We start from the raw sequence: 19,402 nt of genomic DNA on the forward strand, positions 1-19,402 counted from the left end.
TGGAGAGAGACGATCGCCGGCGGGCTAATGTTAGCGCTTGGCGGGCTTCACGCTACTCCGGCCACGCCAGGCGCATTTCGGCGGAGAGGGAAGCGAGGAGACGAGGAGACACGATGCCTCTCGACCTAGACGTTGATTAGATCAGCGTCGCCGTCCGTCAGCGAGTCAACAAGACGCTCCCGAGCCAGCCAAGGCGGCCGGCCGGGAATTCGTCAATCGCCGATAATGCTCCTCATTTTATTTTGAAAGGGACATTCTGATAAAAATGGATAGAGGTGCAGAATTTTGCTTGCCGACTTATTTGTGACGCTCGCCACCTCGGACAGTCGAAACAACCACAAAGACAATCATCAAATCACAGACTGATCAAACTTCCTGTCACGTTTTTTTACTCTGTTTCTCACCTTGAGAAGTTTTGTCTCGGATGTTATTCCGTTGTGTCTCCAGTGAAACACAGATGGAAAAAAAACCAACACGCTTTTCCGCACAGATTTCCTTGAATTCATTTGCATTCATGTTTTATGTATTCCTACTGTTTTTTTTTTTTTTTTTTATTTCTTCAGCCATCCCTGCCTCCCTTCTGATCTATTACCCATCTACGCATCTATCCACGCTTCCTCTCACAAGTAGAGTAAACTGGCGTCTCACGCGCACACATGCACGCACACACTCGCATCAAATCGTTCTCTGCGGAGAATGTCCAACATGTGGCATCCGGAGCGTGTCGGCTTAATGGCCAGGTGGCGAACCCCGACAAGTCCCCGCGGGATCTCCTCATTAGAGGCGCCAGGCCAGCGCCGCCGCAGGAAATCAGGTCCTTATCTTGTCAAGATGGCCGCCCTACGACGTTGATGAAGCGAGGAGCGGTTTTTATTGATATTATTTTTTTATTCCCCCCCCATGTGAGAAGGCCACACAGCAAGGCAGGAACGTATTGGATTGGCTTTCTGGCCAATGATAGCCGAGGAGGACCATTTGACACTTTTCAACCTCATCCAAGGCTCATGTCAGCACAACAATTGGACCCGTTGGAGTCGAACGGCCCAACTGGCAAGCTTCCTGTGCGAAGGAATGAATTGCAATTTGAGTCGGAACTTAACGAGCCACATTCCACATGACGACATTCATTACCATCAGTTATCTGATCTCAAATTTTTAAAAAAAAGCAGTCTCGCAAAGTTTGCCATCGGTATTTTCTGACAGACGTTGTTTGTGCTTGCAGCAACGAGGGAAACCCTTTGCTTCAAATCGAAGTGGAGCCGACTTCCGACGTGAGTCAATTTTTCTTTGAATGTCTATTTCTATACTGAGTGCGCCTTGTTTTTGTCTGATGGCTGCAAAAAGCGGGAATCATTTCGGCCCTCGGGTAAGTTGTGCGTCAGAAGCAAGAAGTGTCGTGAAGGAAAAGTTTTCCCTCCCGCAAGAAAAATGACATATTTAGGGAAATGGCCATGGAAATTGCCTTGAAGAATATTCCAGCAGGCGTCTCGGGAATAGATCATTTTCACCCTTGCAATACATTATGTTTCAAATCAAATCGCAATGAATCATCCAGTGAGTTCCTCCGGACCCCCTCCGGCTGTTTTCCCCTTTCATATCTTCAATTTTGTTTTTGTTTTTGTTTTTTAGCCATCAAGGCATCATATTTCAAACCGAACCAAGAGGAAATGCAAACTCGTCGTCCTTGCATCGAAATGAGTGCGCAGAGTGACTGCGTTGTTCATTCCGTTTCTTCGTCTTTCACGCGAATTTGAAAGGAAGCGGCGTATCCAAAGATTTCTCGGTGGCATTTCATTTGGAAGTACTAAAATGACCCTAAAATGGGCTGCTTCAAATCAAAACGCCTGCCATTCGAAACCTTTTCCGGCATGCTTTCTCTGGACTTTGTTTTTGTGGGTCTACTCTGGATGGAGATGCTTACCAGATTTAACGCTGCAGATTATTATTATGTTTTTTTTTTTATATACAATTCTAGACGAAGCCACTGAACCAAAATGTCTGCTTCAACCCAAATGAGCTGATGAGACTTTTTTTGTTGGCCTTCTCATGATGGACACGGAGAGGAAAATGTGACTGCCCCAAATTTGACCTTCCCTCTTCAGCCTCATTTCACTCTTTTGTCTGCGATGTTTCTCATGTGTTCCTCCTCAAACTCAAAAGGTGAAATAAGTGAGACCGAGAGACACAGGAACAGAAACACTTTCGTCTCGGTTCACTCTCAGACAAAATCCGCTTGTTGTGTAGGAGAAGTAAAATGAAGCGTGTTTGCGATCTCCTTCCAACATTTATTTTCCTCTGGACTTGTCTACCAAATTTCATGTTGCTAAGTAACACTGACCACGGTGGCTGAAGTTTTTAATTCAATTTTGGAGACGCGAGTGAGCCAAAATGTCTTTGTCAAACAAAAGCGGTACACTTCCAGTGCCTTTTCTCACATGATTATTTTTCAAAATGTTTTTGAGGGTCCACTCATCATAGACATGGCTACCGAATGTATGGTGCTAAGCAACACTGACGCTGGGGTCTGAATTTTTAAATATCATTCTAGAGTAATGCTGCTGTGCCAGAATAAAACCAAAGTGGCAGATTTCCAGCATGTTTTCAGGCTTGGTATCTTGAAACTTTTTTTTTCTGTGTATGTCTACCAAATATCATGTTGCCAAATGCATTCTACAAGTCCTACAGAGCCCAAAAATGTTGACTTCAAATGGAAATTGCATACTTCCTGTTTTTTTCTGGCTTGGCTTTTTGAGACTTTTTGGTGGGTCTACGTAAAAAAGCAGATCGGACAAATTTCATGTCGCAAAGTGTAACTGACTTTAGGTGCTGATTTTTTAATTCCAGAGTGTGCTGCCTGGCTTGTTGAGACTTTTTCGTGGGTCTCCTCGTGATGAACACGTCGACCAAATTAGGTGTTGCAAAGTGTCACGTTTTTCGCGGGTTGAATTTTACGACGTTCCGAGTCAATTTTTGCTGACTTGGAACGTTTTGGTGTCTGGCTTTTCACTGCGTTTTTGTGGGTCTAATCGTGACAGACGCGCCGACCAAGTTTCACTTTGCTAACTTTTGGTCAAGCTCCGACCTGCCGCAGTTGGCTCGCTAATGTGTCGCGGTGACGTTTCAGAACGAGGAGGGCAACGACGAGGAATCGGGCGACGAGTTTGAGGAGATGAACCTGTCGCTGCTGTCGGCCCGCAACTTCCCGCGCAAGGCCAGCCAGACCAGCATTTTCCTGCAGGAGTGGGACATCCCCTTCGAGCAGCTGGAGATAGGCGAAATGATCGGCAAGGGCCGCTTCGGCAAAGTTTTCCACGGGCGCTGGCACGGCGAAGTGGCCATCCGCCTCATCGACATCGAGCGCGACAACGAGGACCAACTCAAAGCCTTCAAGCGCGAGGTGATGGCCTACCGCAACACGCGTCACGAGAACGTGGTCCTCTTCATGGGTGCCTGCATGAGTCCGCCGCATCTGGCCATCATCACCAGGTAGGCCGGTCTTGTCTGCCGCACGCTCTTTGCGGGCGTTTGCCGTCACAATCGCTCGCGAGCGCCCTCAACGCCACCGCGGCGTTCCGAAGTCACGTTCGATGGCGGAGTCGTCGGGGCCCGCATGCTGCGCTTGCCCACATGCTTCACATGCCCATTAGTCGTCGGCGTATTCAGTCAAGCGGTCGTTTCATACGCGTGTGCAATAGCTGCATGCATACATTATGTGTCAAGCGGTTACATAATCGCGGATGGCTATTGTGGAGTTTCTGGAGCTGCCGCGCTTTTGTTGCCCATTAGTATGCATGATTCATTGGCCCGAGGTCATTTTTTTGTTCCTCGGCTCACCTGCGTGGCACAGCCGGGGTTGGGGGGAATTGTGAGGGGTGGGACACACCAGGGGGGGTGGTTTTTAGACATTTCCATGAATATGCTGCGACGACATCAGCCCCCCCAAGTCGTGAGGAGACTTGATGCCACGCTCGTGTACTTTCACCTCTCGTTTATTTTTTTTTTTTAGGCGAAGCTAACCTTTATAAGTCCCACAATGGGGAAATTTGCATTGCTTCAGCGGCAAAAGTGGATTCGGAAATGTAAAAAAAAAATAAAAAAATAAAAGAAATAACATGCAACGTTCCGTAAAGGAAGCGCGTTGCACGAAATAGAAACTTAAACTTTTTTTTTCTGTGCTTTACAATCCAATCTACCCAATGTTCCGCTTGTGTACTCTTACAGCTGCAGGCGAGAAGCGGTGGCGGAATCTTTCAGCGCATCCGGGCAGGCTTGGGGAGTGGGAGGGCTCGGGGTGGGGGTGGGGTGGGGGTTAGTTGGCAGTTCTCCTCTCATGTGTGTTTTCTCCTCCTCGCAGCCTGTGCAAAGGCAGAACGCTTTATTCGGTGGTGCGCGACGTCAAGGTCGTCCTGGACGCCAACAAGACGCGACAAATCGCACAAGAGATGGTCAAGGTAATGAAACATCAGCGACAACACCAACACGCAGATGCCCTGTAGGATTGCGTTGTGCGTTCCAAACGCTGACGCGTGCCATATTTAAGGATTTGAGTTTGCCTGCAAACAACCGTGCCCTGACCTCAACCCCGTAGAGAACCCGCAGAAACAGCCTTAAAAGGAAGATCAGCAATACGCTTCATCTTTTTGGAAGACAGCATTAAAGGGAGGAAAAGCTGCTGGTGGCCAGTGCCGTCCCCTGACCTCAACCCAACTGTATGCGTGCGTTTGCAGGGCATGGGCTACCTCCACGCTAAAGGCATCCTACACAAGGACATGAAGTCCAAGAACGTCTTTTACGACAACGGCAAAGTGGTCATCACCGATTTCGGCCTCTTCACCATCTCGGGGGTTCTGCAAGCCGGCAGGTGATTGGTCGCAACTTGCATCAACTCAGATGGCATTAAAAAAAAAATAAAAATAAAATAATAATAATAATTTTCCCCCAACCATGTAGTCGGAGAGAAGACAAGCTGAAGATCCCGAGCGGCTGGTTGTGTCACCTGGCTCCGGAAATCATCCGGCAGCTCTCTCCCAACACCGAGGAGGACAAGCTGCCTTTCTCCAAACAGTCCGACGTCTTTGCGTTCGGGTAGGCCGCTTAGCCGTGCAGCCATACTCCAAATGCATCAAGCAAAAAACAAACAAACAAACCAAAAAAAAAAAAAAAAACCACTGACACATAACCGCCAGTAGATGGCAGTCATACGCCATTTGGTCCACGGGCCGCTCTTCTATTCAATTTTTCCGTTGAATGACCTCACAGCAGTATTATAATCAAAGCGGTCGGCTCAGCGTTGAGCTAATCGAAGCAGCCATTGAAGCTTTTCGGCGGCGTAGGCCGGAAAAAGCACTTTTGTTTTGGCAAACGGGCACAAATGTGGGCAGTGCGAAAGGGCCTTTCCATACGAGTTGTGCCCCCGGCTCTGTTGCAGCTCGGATACTTCTTCCTAAGCTTCATCCGCTCCTCCTCTGTGGGTGCCATTTAGTTGGTGCGGCGGCGCATTAAAAAAATAAAGGCGGATAATTACTGGATTTTGCAGGAAGTGTAAAATGGTCTTTCGGCGCAGATGGCGTCTTGCCTTTGTTGCGCTTCTGTTCCTACCACGAAAAAAAAAAAAGGCGAAAATTGCCAAGGTCACGTCATCCTTCCATTCTGAGTAGATCAAACCGTACCTGGTTGACTTCATCTTCCCTTTTTCGTGTGTTTGTGCCATTTATATGGAAAGTGACTTGAAAATGGGGCAGAATTTGGCAAGCAGAAAAATTGTCGGGTCAAATTCAGTCCTCTCGTTCTGCGCCAGTTGTGTCTCTAAGAAAAGCCGAAACCAAAAAGCTGCAAAAAGAAAAAAAAAAAAATAATCTCAATTTTGCCGGCAGTGTAAAAGGAACTTTACACACACAAGTTATGTCCAGCTCTGACACGACGTCTGAAGGTGCAAACTTGACTCCGCGCTTCTATTCCGTGTCGATGCCGTGAGCGGATTTTTGCATCCAGTGTGGAAAAAGGAATTTACGTCATTTGGCCGCCTCGAGAAAATGTCTGAGGACGCTGGAAAGGAAGCAAGCGGCGGCCGTGGAATTAGCATACCCAACAGGTCCCAACTCGCCTCATCCGTCCACTCCTGAAAGTCACACTGGAGCGAGATAAAAATAGTCGTGGGGGGGGAATAAAAAATGAAGAGCTCATGAATATGCAAAAGCGCCACGGGGACGGAGGGAGGCGGGGCAGCGGGTGACCTCGAGGTGGCAGCGCAGATGGACCTTCCGCCTTTGTCCTACCTTCCTCTCTCTCGATTTGAACTTGAAACTGGAAGCCGCGCTTGAAATCCTCCTTTGAAACTTTCACTCATGATTGAAACCCCTGACATGAAGCCTTCATTTGAAAACTTGGGAGCCCGGATTGAAACGCTCATTAAAAACCCCGACTTAAAACCCCACCTCTTCGGTCGTTTGTATAAGATGAGACGGCTAGCGTCCACGGGTCAAGTCCCTTGATCGCTCCCCGCTTGACTCACGTCGTCTTTGCCCCGTTTGCCTCACGTGTGTCTTCCGTTTCAGCACCATTTGGTTTGAGCTGCACGCCCGCGAGTGGCCTTACAAGAGTCAGCCGGCGGAGGTCATCATGTGGCAGGTCGGCAGCGGGGTCAAGCCCAGCCTGGCCCATGCCGGCATGGTCAAGGAGATCCTGGTGAGGCCGCCTTTGCTCCCCGGGGAGATCCGTGTCATGACCGAGTCGTGATCGAGTCGCTTTCGAGTGAAAGTCATCATCAAGTCACGACTGAGTCACTATCGAGTCATTGCAAACACATGACGGAGTCGTTAATCTGTCACGATTGAGTCACTAGCTAGTCACCCCGGACTCACTACTGGATCACAAACAACTCACTACTGAATCATAACTGAGTCATTGAACCATTGCATTCCCCTTCGAATACGGCGCTCGGACAGGCGCTTGTTGAACCTGCACGCCGTATTCGGTATTGATAATTTACAAAAGCCCAAAATTGGACGTGACGAGAATGAGACGAGTAAAAGAACCCTGTGACCCGAAACTAAACTTTTTTTTTAACCTTCTTTAAACCCAACCATGACTTGAAGCCCTTACCCGTGTTTGAAGCCCTATTTTGAAAACCCGATCCTGACTTGAAACCTGTTTTTGAACCCGAACCCAATCTTCAAACGCCAATTTGAAACCCAACCTTGTTGGAGCCGCTCATCTTGACTTACAACCCAAATTTTAAACACTAATCCACATCACCTCCGAAAGCAACCTCAAGCATGGCTTGGAACCCTCATTTCAAACATCAAACATGGCTTGAAATCCTAATATGAGCCTCTTAGTCCATTTTAAACGCCTAACCCTTGTTTAAAAGCCTTCTTTGAGAGCGTCACCCCAGCTTGAAGTCCTAAAATGAGACCGCAACCCATTTTTCAAACCTGAATGTGAAACCCTAACCCTGGACTCTCCGGCATTGACGCCCCCTTATTATTATTTGTATGTGTGTGTGTGTGTGTGTCTGTGTGTGTGTCAGGACATTTTGCTGCTGTGCTGGGCCTTGGAGCAGGACGAGCGTCCCAGCTTCTCCAAGCTGGTGGAGCTGCTGGAAAAACTGCCCAAGCGCAACCGCCGCCTTTCGCACCCGGGACACTTCTGGAAGTCGGCAGAGTACGTCAAATGAGCTCGCCACAAAGATAACAAAAAAAAACAAAACAAAACAAAACAAAACAAAAAAAAAAAAAAACACCTTTCCTGTCCTTGACCAAGTCTTTGTGAGAAAGCAACGAATGTGACTGTTGTATACGTGAGTGTGTGGCCAGCATCCCTTTTTGGAAGTCTGGGCGACTTGGGGCCCGCCCGCTTGCCCGCCCGCGCTTGAGCTTTAATGGCCGCTGGGTTCTTTTTTTTTTTTTTTTTTTTCTCGTCTGTTTTTGGTCGTCAGCGCCATACCGCATGAATGTCAACAAGTTTTCCACCCGGGCGTTCAGATGTAACTGTTGATGCGCCGCGATTTTATTGAATATTTTTTTTCATGATGCATTCAGGGTCTGATACGCGCATGAAAATAAAAACATCGGGATTTGGATTCAGTTCAGAGGATTTGGGACACACTGAAGAGAAAAAAAAAATGTCACAAAAGTCACAATCATACAAGAGAAATGTTGAAAAAAAATGTTAGCCATTTTTTTTTTTGCTGAGAAAAAAATACAACTATTTGGAGAGGTTTTGCAGAAAAGTGTAAAACCTGCAGGAATGTCATATAGTTTGGTGCAGATTTTTATTAGGAGAAAAGTATTCATCATTAAATATCTGTTTATTTTCGTTTTAAAGCAAATCTCATGAGAGTGCCATATAATGTTTTTTTTTGTTGTTTGTTTTTTTAAAGCTGTCATTATGTAAAAAGAAAAGTCATAACTTTCTTTTGCAAATGAATAATATTTTGTGAATTTTGCAAAAAAAAAAGAAAATTCGGAATGAATTTTTTTCTCGAGAAAATCTAACCCTAAACCCAAAAATCGGAATTTGGCTTCAGTTAAGACCTAAGGATTTGTGACACGCTGGAAAGAAAAATACAAAAAAACTTGACTATGTTAAAAAAAATACATATAATAATTCTCTGAAAGCAGGTATTTGCAATATACAATTGCAATTCTATTTAAAAAACAAAAAGTACAACATTTATCTCTGAAAATCATGACTTTTCACAACAATAACCCATAACCGATAATAAATTGTCAAAATAGTCATGCAGCATACTTTCTCCCTAATCTTTCCTCTCCTGTGCTGTACCTCCCAATAACAACTTGGTTCAATGAAAAAAAAAAGACGTTTTATTGTTTTGGTTTTTTTCACAATTCGCACCAAACAAGAAAAATGTCTGCCAATTGGGCTAGATTTAATCAACCATCATTGTGACTCGTTTGATTGACAGACATCCCACCTGAGCTGAGGACTGCTTTTTGCTCCACCCTCCCCCCCCCCAAAAAAAAAAAACAGACAATCGCACGATGTCAATTGAAATTGTTGCAAAAAAGGGAAAAAAATGGCAGAATCGAAGCGATTTTGCTGCTGCTCCTGCTGCTGTTTTTTGTAAGTTTTCACTGGGACTGGACGACACCAGATATGTTTGTACAAGATATCGTCAGCACATGAAAAATCGAAGAACCCCCCCCCCCCCACGCCCCTCCCCGAAACAAAACAAACTTTTTTGGGGGGGGATTGTATATTTGTTATTTCTTTTACATTGTTTGCAAATTAGTAACAGTACAGTGTGTGCTTATTTAATTTTTTCAATTATAAGTCAGCCTCAATCATTTGCAGATTTTCACTATTCGCAAAGACACCTCTTTTCACCTATTTTTTCGGGGGAACCTTTTCACTCACTTATTTGAGGGGGGGTCATTTTTTAAAATGTTGCAATCATAAGGGCGCTTGAATTTTTCACAGATTTTTGGTGGTTGAGGATTCACTTATTTTTTTTCCCCTCACGGTTATTGGGGCTGGATTTTGATACATTTGAATGAACATATATATATATATATATATATATATATATATATATATATATAAAATATCGGCTGATGGTTGCCATTGTTTGTAATTATCCCCCCCCCCCCCCCTCACTTTGGAACACGAGCAATGGGCAATCAAATGCAAACCAGCGGTGAGTGGCCGTATCTAAAATATCTCATATTTGTGCCAAGTGTACAGAACAGATTATAGACCAGCTTTGCCGGATGATTATGATTATTAACAATAGAATGATTAGCATTAGTGCGGTTCTTTTTTTTTTTTTTTCTTCGACTACTTTTGAATGTAGAAGAAAGTGATGTTGTTGTTTTTGCATTTCTTTGCTTACCATTATTTTCCTTCCTGGATATCTTTTTGTGTTCTTGCTTGTACACAAATATACGTGATTGAGCATATGGTACCCCCCCCCCCAAAAAAAAAGACAAAACGGTATACGGTATACGGTATATGCTTTAGGAATTGTGAATGTGAAGGATGCCTTCTTTCGCTTCTTTTTCTTCCTCTTCTTCTTCCTTCCACCGGCTGATTTGCACTCATACTTTGTCAACGTTTGTGGATGACAATTAAAAAAAGCTCTTTTTCTCTTTCGTTGTCTTCGACCCCCACCTCCCTCACTCATAGAGATATTGAGTACCATGGGTCAAACTTTTTTCCTTTAGTTGAGAAGAGGCGGCACGGTGTATAAACGGTTAACACGTCCGCTGCACAGTGCAAAGGTGCAGGGTTCGATTCCGGCCTTCCTTTGTGGAGTTTACATGTTCTCCCCCTGCCTGCGTGGGTTTTCTCCGGGTACTCCGGTTTTCGAAAACATGCGCGGTAGGTTAAGTGATCACTCTAAATTGACTGTAGGTGTGACTGTGAGTGTGAATGGTTAATTGTCTAAGGGTGTACCTCGCCTTCTTCATGAAGACAGCTGGGACAGGCTCCGCCACATCCATGACCCTTGTGAGGATAAGCGGATCCGATAATAACTCGAGTGACTCTATTCACGTTTTTTCTAAAACAAATTCCAGAATGCTTTTTAAACACTTTTTTTTTTATCAGCAAAGTTGAATTCAGCAATATAGACAGAGATGCAAAGATTTCTTTCATCTCTATATGCAAATGGCAAACCATGCCGAGTCAGCGCAGAGGACAGCCATGGCCAAATACCAAAAGAGGGTGAGATAGATACGGAATAGTCAGCTGAACGCCAAGAATAAGAGCCAAGCCATTAACGCCTTCACCCTGCCAGTTATCAGATACCCCGCTGGCACTGTATCCCGGCTCCTGGAAGACATATAAGCCACTCCCATCAAGACAAGAAAGATCCTTACAATGCACGGACGGTTCCGCCCCAAAGTAAAAAAGGGTTTGGGGGCAAGGACTGAGGCCTCATGCGAACAACAGGTGTACATGAAGAAGGTGGCCCCCCCATAGACGATCTGCTTCGTGAATGTCTCAAGCGACAGAAGCCCAGTAAGGAGAAGGAGCCAGATGGACTGTCATGGAAAGACGAGCCCCTGCATGGCAAGTACCACCGACAAATTGAAGAGGTGCTTGACATGAGGAAAACAGGCTAACAGCAGTTAGTTTAGATGTGTTGCCAATTGTAAACATTCAAACAGTTGCTGCTTGATCACACACAGAGCAGCAACACATTCACACACACAGACCAGACGACAGGACTCTCAGGAATATATTCTTCCCTTCTTCATCTTCTCCGCCTTCCCCCCTTCCTCAATGTCTGGCAGCCTCTGGCCAGAACGTAGTAAATAAGTAAAAAAATAATCACAATCTCAAGAAGAGCAGCTCCATAACAAGCATCAGAGCGTAAATGTTTGGGTGTGCTGCATGCTGGCTAAAGTGATAAGAACGCTGAGACGTTTGGCAGGAAAAAAATATAGATATATTTTGATATGACTCCCATAAATGTTGAAATTCTCTTATCCAAGCCAGATAGACAGAGATCAATTGCGAGGAAATAAATTGTGATTCGCTAACATGCACGGTGGCTCGCTATTGTCCTCTGTGACTTTTTAATCATCCAAGTGTGACTCGCTTGGAACAGAAAATCATCCGCTGAGTCTCGCTAACATGCATTGTGTCTCACTACTGGCGAGTGTGAGTTAGCAAGTCACATTGGATGAGTCCCACTTCAACTTAGCGAGTCACAGTTGACGTTAGCAAGAGGACCTTCGGCTGGCTACACACATAAAGACAGTGGAGCTGTTTTTGTCCCAATTTTTTTCCCCCTTTTTGAGCCAAGTACCATCTTATATCCTTTAAAAATATCCCAAGAAGATGATCCTTCCGGCTGAGGTTGGTGAAGAGGGCATTTGTCCCGATAAAAAGGCTTATGGGTGGTGCTCTGTGTAGATATTATTGGAGTGGACCACACACAATATGAACAAAATTGTTCAAATGCTTGACTTTCTCTCTTTATTGTGAGGGCTCTGTAAAAGATCGTTTTTCAACAGCTGAAAAAAATCCGAACGTGTGTAAAAAGGCCTTTGCGAATCCCATTGTTACCAGTCCACTTCTGTGGTAGCAACACCGAAAACACACAAAAAAGAAAAAAAAAAAGTCAGATTGGCGAATACTGTAAATGATGGCCAGTAAAAATATAGAAAAGGTCCCGGAAGCAAATAAAAAGTAAATAGAGCGTCAATAATTGAAATGCGCAGTAACACTAAAAACAAAATGAGTGTTATTTCCTGCCGATGTAGTGCAAGAAGCCACAAAATGCCCCGGAGTCACTTTAGCACGGACAAAATGTTTGGGCCACGCGGCCGCCGAGGACCGCCGCCCCCCTCTTCATTCGTTTCAAAGACGCCCACGGAGCTCATTATGTCCAGGAAGCCTTTCATTAGATGCAAGCTTGTTTCGGGAGAGCAGACGCCGGGCGAAAGCGCATCCCACCGGGGCGACTCATGTCCTGAGGCGGCACGGGCCTGGTGCAGCACCTGTACGCCGCCACCGGCGCGGACGAGACACAGCCATCCACGTGCAATACGCTACGCAACACCTCAGGTGTAAAAAAAAAAAAAACAAAAAAAACTCCGTCTCCTCCGCTTTATCGTCGCTCTAATTACTCGAGAGTCCCGTAGGGGTGCCACTCCAACTACTCGAGAGTAACGTCTGACGCTCGAGACACAATGGTCCCGAAAAAGTCCAACGCTTACGTAATGAGCACAAAGAAGACAAGATGTCACCCTCGCCTGCCTCGCAGCGACTCATATGCCGGCCCATCTGTTCATGTGCATGCAAAACGAAACTGCGACTGGCTAATGTTGACTAGAAATCGTTAACGTCCACCGCGACTTGCTAATGGTCACCAGGATTAGCTAAAAATCCCCCCGGCGACTCACCAACGTCTTCTGTGACTTTCTTTGGTCCACTTGGACTCTCGAAAATCCACTCGCACTTGTTCGCTCGCATCCACTGTGACTTGCTAATGTTCAAAGTGATTGTCTGATGTCCACTGTGACTTGCGATCGTCCATCCTGGCTCGTTCATGTCCACTCCGACACACTAGCTGTGCGTATCCAAAAAAAAAAAAAAAACCCATCTGCGCCTGGAACAGAAATTTTTCATCGTTGTGTTTTTTCGGGTCTGGTTAGCACGCCCGCCTCACAGTGCAGGGGTCGTGGATTCGATTCCAGCTCTGGCCTTTCTGTGTGAGGTTTGCATGTTCCCCCGTGCCTGGGTGGGTTTTCTTCAGGTACTCCGGTTTCCTCCCACATTCCAAAAACATGCACGGCAGGCTGATTGAACACTCGAAATTGTCCCGACGTGTGAGTGTGAGCGCGGATGGTTGTTTGTCTCTGTGTGCCCTGCGATTGGCTGGCAACCGGTTCAGGGTGTCCCCCTCCTATAATGGATGGATGGATGGGTCTTTAAGAGTGAGGAATGTCCATGAGGCCATTGAGTCCCTCCACTTGTATATATGCCCTTGGAAGAAAAAGTCTGGACACCCCTCTGTTGTAATCTTGGGATACTGCAGGCAGATTCTGTTATTCGCTTGTATTATCATGACATTTCCTATGCGAAGGTAACTGGACAAAATGTTTTGCGTGAGGGGTAAAACGAGATAAAGAACTTCAATGAGGTAACGGGAATGTCCACCGCCCAGGGCGAGTTACACCCACCCGATGTATGCTTTGAAGCAAAATATTTTTAAACTAAAGTCTTCTCACTGCCAACCCCGCCCCACCCCCACCCCGAGGCCGTCAACCTGGCTAGTTTCTAACTCGGCGTGTCATTTGCATTTCAAGGAGACATTCTTTGGACAACAATAATGAGAGAGGCTGTGACAGTTCCGCGTTTATTCAAGTACCCCGACTGCCCTTGAGAAAATATTTATGAACACGGGATTAGAGTTTCAAATTAGGGTTTCAAGATCGAAGGGGCACAGAGGAGTACGTTTTAAATATGGACAAAATATTTGCTGGCCTGCAAATACCGAAAAGCGATCCTCATTGAAACTCAAATGAGTAAAATTGGGCCCCAAAAATATATTTTGTTGTTGTAAACACATTAAAATTCTTAAAGAAAGAAAATGCTGAAAAACCTCCAATTTGCGGTTTCCCTGAAAAACGTGGGTTGGGTGACCCAACCCCCCACCAACCCACCTACCCCCCATCCCTAAAATATAAAACATTTGGATTGCAAAAGTTTTTGTTAAAGACAGAGTTGGGGTTTCAAAACGGAATTAAGTTTTTCAATTAGGGTTTAAAGCCAGCTTATGATTTTGAGAAAGACATTCGGGTTTCAAGCTAGTGTAGGGTTTCAAATCCACATTTCAAACCACGTCCTGTCCAAATTGCGGACACAAATGAGAGTTTCGTGCGCCTGCCATGAAGCCGCAGTCTTGTGTGCGGCCACAATTTGTCCTAAATGCCTAATTGGCGCCTGCTGAGATCAAACGCAACAAGACAAAACATCATCATCCAGACACTCGAAAGGCGGGAAGAAGAGCAAGGGCACCCGCATGTCATCGCCTGGCCTAATCGCCACCGCCCACTCGCAGGCCGGCTCGGGCTGAACTTGGCCTCATTTGCAGGTGTCGGTGACATCGAAAAAGAAAAGACGAGATGCTTGTTTGCCTCCTGGCTCAAGGTTGCACTTGCACAAACACAACAGGTCCGCATGCATTACAATCTCATTTCCTGTTTCCTGGAATTCAATTGGAATACAGTATAAAGAAAATAATCCACAAATTAACAACAACCACATCAATTCATCCGTGGGCTTGCCAACAGCAAAAATAAGTGTCCCAAAGCAAAGTGCCTGCAACCATATATGTATGGAAGGAAACATATTGCGGCTCGACAAAAAAAAAAATAAAAAAAATTAAATAACATTTTCAGTGTGACTTAAATTTATAGTCATGTTTTAGTTTTTTTCATAGGAATAAACTGCAATGAACTAAAAATCATTTAAGTGATCTGTCTCACAAGTGGAAAACTGTCAATCAGTCGGACTATTCCAAGTGTGGCTGAATGACAGGGGGTGCAAACCTTTGTTTCAATTACTAAATAAGACAAAGACATGTTCTGTGTTTACCTGTAAATACCACGCCCAATTCAAAGGGCACTTCCATCTTTAATAATCCGTTTTTCTTCATTTGGCATTTTATGTCAAAACATCAACAGTCAGACAAGGCCTGGCTGTGCCCCGTGCACACCCCTTCAATTAGCATGAAACGATTCAGTCCAATCTGAGTCGGTGAGGTCCACCTGTGCTAACAATTTACAAGCGAAAGGACAAAAGCGGAGCCTGTCTATCTTTTATGGAATGAAATAAACGGGACTGAAGTGGCACGAGGTGAGCTATTTTTTTTTCCTCAGCTAATTGTGAAAAGTGGTTTGTGATAGCCACATGCTAACTAGTGTAGTGCGAAACAGGCTAGCATTGCTAATTGCTACATCTCACGAGCACGTCCACGTACTGAAGTTCCCCAAAAAAACTGAGAATTAAGAGAAATAAGTTTGTTTTCCTTTGTTTTGACGCAAAGCCCCATAAGTACCCACGTACGTAAGTTCCCCAAAAAACTGAGAATTGAGAAATAAGTTTGTGTTTTCCTTTGTTTTGACGCAAAGCCCCATAAGTACATCAGCACAATATTTTACACTTAGCCAACTGCAAAAAAAAAAAAAGACAAGTCCAAAACTTCAACTGCCACCTCATATTTATTTCAATATTTTAATGCAATTTGCTTCAGTCTATCATCTCCGTGTATGTTTTTTTCACAACTTTTTTTGGTTTGTTTTTCCTGCGTAGTCCTCTTTTGGATATGAATATATATAATGCAAAATTAATTCAGTACCCTAGGTCACAATAATGTAGAGAAAAAGCAGAGAGACGAGCGGGTTTATTTTTCCGGCGTAGTCCTCTTTTGTATATGAATATATAATACAAAATGAATTCAGTACCCTAGGTCACAATAATGTAGAGAAAAAGCAGAGAGACGAGCACATTTAAGGCGGAAGCTCTCATTTGAGCCTCCTCGCCCGCTACTCAAAGTACAAAGATTGGTCTCCATCAGAGCTATCAATTATGGCATGAAAGCAAAGTCCGTCAAGAAAAACAACAACAAAAAAAAAAAGAAACAAAATGATCAGCTTACCCAACTCAGTTGTATTTAGATTTCTTTACTTAAATACTTTGATTTGCTATTATGGGGGGGAGTTATCATGACTAGAGTCTTGATTTTAAAATAACCATAATATTACAAGAAAAAAAGTTGCCGTTTTCATACATGGCAATTTTCCGCGGATCCGCGGAAATCCGCCGTTTTATTTCTTAAATTGATCATTTTTGTGAATCGTCTAAATCCGTTGAGAAAATTTTAGGGGCGGTCAGGTACCATTGCCATGTATGCGTTTTGCAGTGAAGAGTCGGAATGTGATGAGAATCAGTATCTTTCTATCACTAATTGTATTGATTAGTTGGTTTTCCAAGCCCAGTCTTCCCTCTCCCGAGCCACTTCATCCAGCTCTTCTGCGGCTTTCCCAAAGCTTTCCCAGGCCAGCCGGCGGACATAGTCTCTCCGGCGTGTCACGGGGCCTCCTCCCAATGGGATCTGCCCGGAATACCTCACCATGGAGGCATTCTAATTAGATGCCCAAGCCACCTCATCTGGCTCTCAGTGTGGTGGAGCAGTGGCTCTACTTTGAGCCTCCTCGCCCACTACTCAAAGATCGGTCTCCATCAGAGCTATCAACTATGGCATGAAAGCAAAGTCCGCCAAGTAAAAAAAAAACAAAAAAAAAAAAACGCTGTGAAGTGTAAACCTAACCTCTACGTCACAATTGACCATACTGAGATAATCTCCTCTTAATGGCTTAAGCCTTGAGAGGCTCTCATGAGTCCGTCCAGGGCATCCTGGCGTAAAGGACGCACTGAGAAAGGTTTTGAGACAAAACCAAACAGAAGTTGCCAGCGACAGTCAGCGCAGGTGGCTGGCTGCCCTTTGGCTTCAGTTGCCAGCGATGAACTTGACAGTCCAGGTTGTTAAAATACAATTAGGGCAATAAAACGATATTTCCCCAGATCGAGCTGTGACATGTTTAGATGAGTTGGATTGCGCTCAAGAAAGCAAAGTTTGAATGAAATCGTGATGTCATCTGTCTTCCTTCTCTCAGGTTGCTTTTTTCTTTCCTTTTCTCCCCCCTCCCCCATTTCTTTCATCCTATTCTCTCTTTAAATTTGAATGAGATGGGTAGCCATGTTCCTCTCAGCTGCTCCTTCATCATCCAAGTTGAAGTGTTTTTCTATCCGTCCTCTTCTTCCCGATCCATCTTCAAGACGCTTTTATTTAGTTGTACTTTTTATTTATTCATTTATTATTTTTTTAATTGAGTGGCAGCAGAATTGCCCCATGGCGTGTCGCCATGGAGACTGACATGACTGCCAAAGGGACACAACAAAGGAATAAATAGTGGCGCACCTGTACATGCAGTAACGTGCAGCACGCGCTTGTTCCTTCCTGTACGGCATAAACAACTTGCCGTCTTCTGTACCAGCTTCAAACATTTGCTGCAGGATTTCCCCAATTTCTCAAAAAAATTCTTCCGTCCTTTCTTCCTTGCTTGCTTCCATTAACCTGTGGCGCATGTTTTTGGAATGTGGGAGGAAACCACCAGAGTACCCGGAGAACATTCAAACTCCACGCAGGGAGGCCGGAGCTGGAATCGAACCCCGGACCGCTGCAGTGCGAAGGCGGACGTGCTAACCAGTCGCCCACCGGACCTCCCCTAATGCTTTTATAGCATACGGTATTTATTTTTTAGCCACACACGGAAAATAAAGTAAATCCAGCCAACCCCTGCACAGTGGCAGTTTAACAATTGCAAAATCTCTTTGAGACCCTTTTGTGCTGAGGGAGAATCCGCAAGGAGACCCCGCCTCTCATTTAAAGCGCACGGAGTTGCCTTGTGTATGAAACCTGCGACGGAAATAAAGCTGCCTTGCCTATTTGCCCTTTTCGCCGATGAGACGGAACAAGTGAGGAAGTGCTTGTTTTTATTTCAGTAAGTGAATCTGATGCGGCTGAATATAGACGAGCTGTCGCCGAGCCGCGTTGAGGGCGTTAAGCGTGGGGGTGGGGGGTGGGTGGCTTTGCACGGTGATCCGCACGCGGGGCTTCATGAGAGGGCAGATGGCAGCACTCAAGCAGGAAGTGATCGACATAATGACGTGTGTGCGTGTGTGCACATAAGCGCACATCCTTGGTGAATGGGGGGGGGAGTGTTGTCGCAAAATAAACATATTTCACTTCTTTTCACCGGTTTTGCATCCACTGACCTCAACACGTGCGAGTCCCGTGCAAGATAAGCGGCAAAACGGCAGCGGGAGTACTCCACGACACTATTACGGTGGTTGCGATAAACGAAGGCAATTACGTGGTTCTATTCCGGGTGTAACGCGTAACCTCACGTGGTGGAGGTCACCATGATGATGACGATTATGATATCGAGAGTGGGGGACCAAAGTGACTGCGCGTTGCCCCCGGCTTACCTGTTTGCCGGAAGCACCCACGCACGCCATCACATCGGCGGGGTCAAAGATGGGCTGGAAAGCAGAGGTTCAAGTACACGCAATTAACGGGCGGGGGGGCGATATGTACTGTACTGTACTGTATTTGACCCTCCACTTTTCCTATCAGTTACGTGTATCTACATCACAGGTGTCAAACTCAAGGCCCGGGGGCCAGATCTGGCCCGCCACATTCTATGTGGCCCATGAAAGCAGCTCAAACATGTCAACTTCCATGATCCTTTCTAAAATGTCCACCAAAATTTTCAATTCTCATATGTAATAAATAACAGATATATTCTTGACTTCTTTCCATGGTTTCAGTCATAATGGCCCTCCAAGTGACACGGTAACTAAAATCTGGCCCGCGCCATAAATGAGTTTGACACCCCTGATCTACATCCAGATGATTCGATTATGTGCAGGCACTTGCTGCGCCACCCCCCCTCCCCCCTCCCAAAAAAATTCGATGTAAATTCACCGCAACTTTTTTTTTCCAGTGTATTTGGCCTTGTTGAGTGAAATGGTCCCTTTTGAGTCCGAGTCACGGACGGCTGACTGCACGCTGACTTTTCTTGGCTGCGAAGAAATTTCAAACACGTTCAAGAAAAGCACAAGCGAATTCCCGCCGAACGTCTTGACAACCGTTTTGGCCAACATTTGCGAGCTTGAACCAACATGCGGCCTAGGTTGCCGACCTCTGGCCCAAAGATGTGAGCTGGAGAAGTAGCCTTCGGCTCCCCATGGATGAAATGTCCCCTGTTCAAGAAAGGGAGGAATAAAATCGAGCGCCCTGTGGCGGTTGCTGGTCTACAGAAGATGCAAGCTCCGTCTTTCCATCTTCGTTCTCTGCAGC

At 45.4% G+C, this 19,402-nt stretch overlaps 2 protein-coding genes and 1 long non-coding RNA gene across 5 annotated transcripts in view; 2 read left to right on the forward strand and 1 right to left on the reverse strand.

The window, feature by feature from the left end:
* Positions 1-8,105, forward strand: part of ksr2 (kinase suppressor of ras 2) — a 45,314-nt gene extending 37,209 nt beyond the window's left edge. For both annotated transcript variants that reach the window (XM_019885672.1, XM_019885673.1), the window contains 7 exons: positions 1,223-1,271; positions 3,125-3,486; positions 4,355-4,451; positions 4,728-4,861; positions 4,951-5,085; positions 6,555-6,684; positions 7,529-8,105. In XM_019885672.1, the coding sequence (XP_019741231.1) occupies positions 1,223-1,271; positions 3,125-3,486; positions 4,355-4,451; positions 4,728-4,861; positions 4,951-5,085; positions 6,555-6,684; positions 7,529-7,675 (1,054 nt within the window). In that variant the 3' untranslated portion in view covers positions 7,676-8,105. The remainder of the gene's footprint in view (positions 1-1,222; positions 1,272-3,124; positions 3,487-4,354; positions 4,452-4,727; positions 4,862-4,950; positions 5,086-6,554; positions 6,685-7,528) is intronic.
* LOC109525338 (uncharacterized) lies at positions 3,893-6,548 on the reverse strand. Of its 2 annotated transcripts, XR_002170125.1 has the most exons (4): positions 5,897-6,548; positions 5,670-5,829; positions 5,525-5,594; positions 3,893-4,355 (listed from the first exon to the last, which is right to left on the reverse strand). It is a non-coding gene; the product is annotated as an uncharacterized LOC109525338 (long non-coding RNA). The 2 variants fall into 2 exon arrangements; XR_002170124.1 differs by having other exon boundaries at positions 5,670-6,548.
* A 7,131-nt stretch (positions 8,106-15,236) lies between the features above and the next one.
* Positions 15,237-19,402, forward strand: part of nos1 (nitric oxide synthase 1 (neuronal)) — a 50,823-nt gene continuing 46,657 nt past the window's right edge. Inside the window, exon 1 of the mRNA XM_019885645.1 lies at positions 15,237-15,333. The gene's annotated coding sequence lies outside the window, so the exon portion shown is untranslated. The remainder of the gene's footprint in view (positions 15,334-19,402) is intronic.

This window comes from Hippocampus comes, unplaced genomic scaffold (genome assembly GCF_001891065.2).
Source record: "Hippocampus comes isolate QL1 unplaced genomic scaffold, H_comes_QL1_v1.1 scaffold78, whole genome shotgun sequence".
Lineage (NCBI taxonomy): Eukaryota > Metazoa > Chordata > Actinopteri > Syngnathiformes > Syngnathidae > Hippocampus > Hippocampus comes.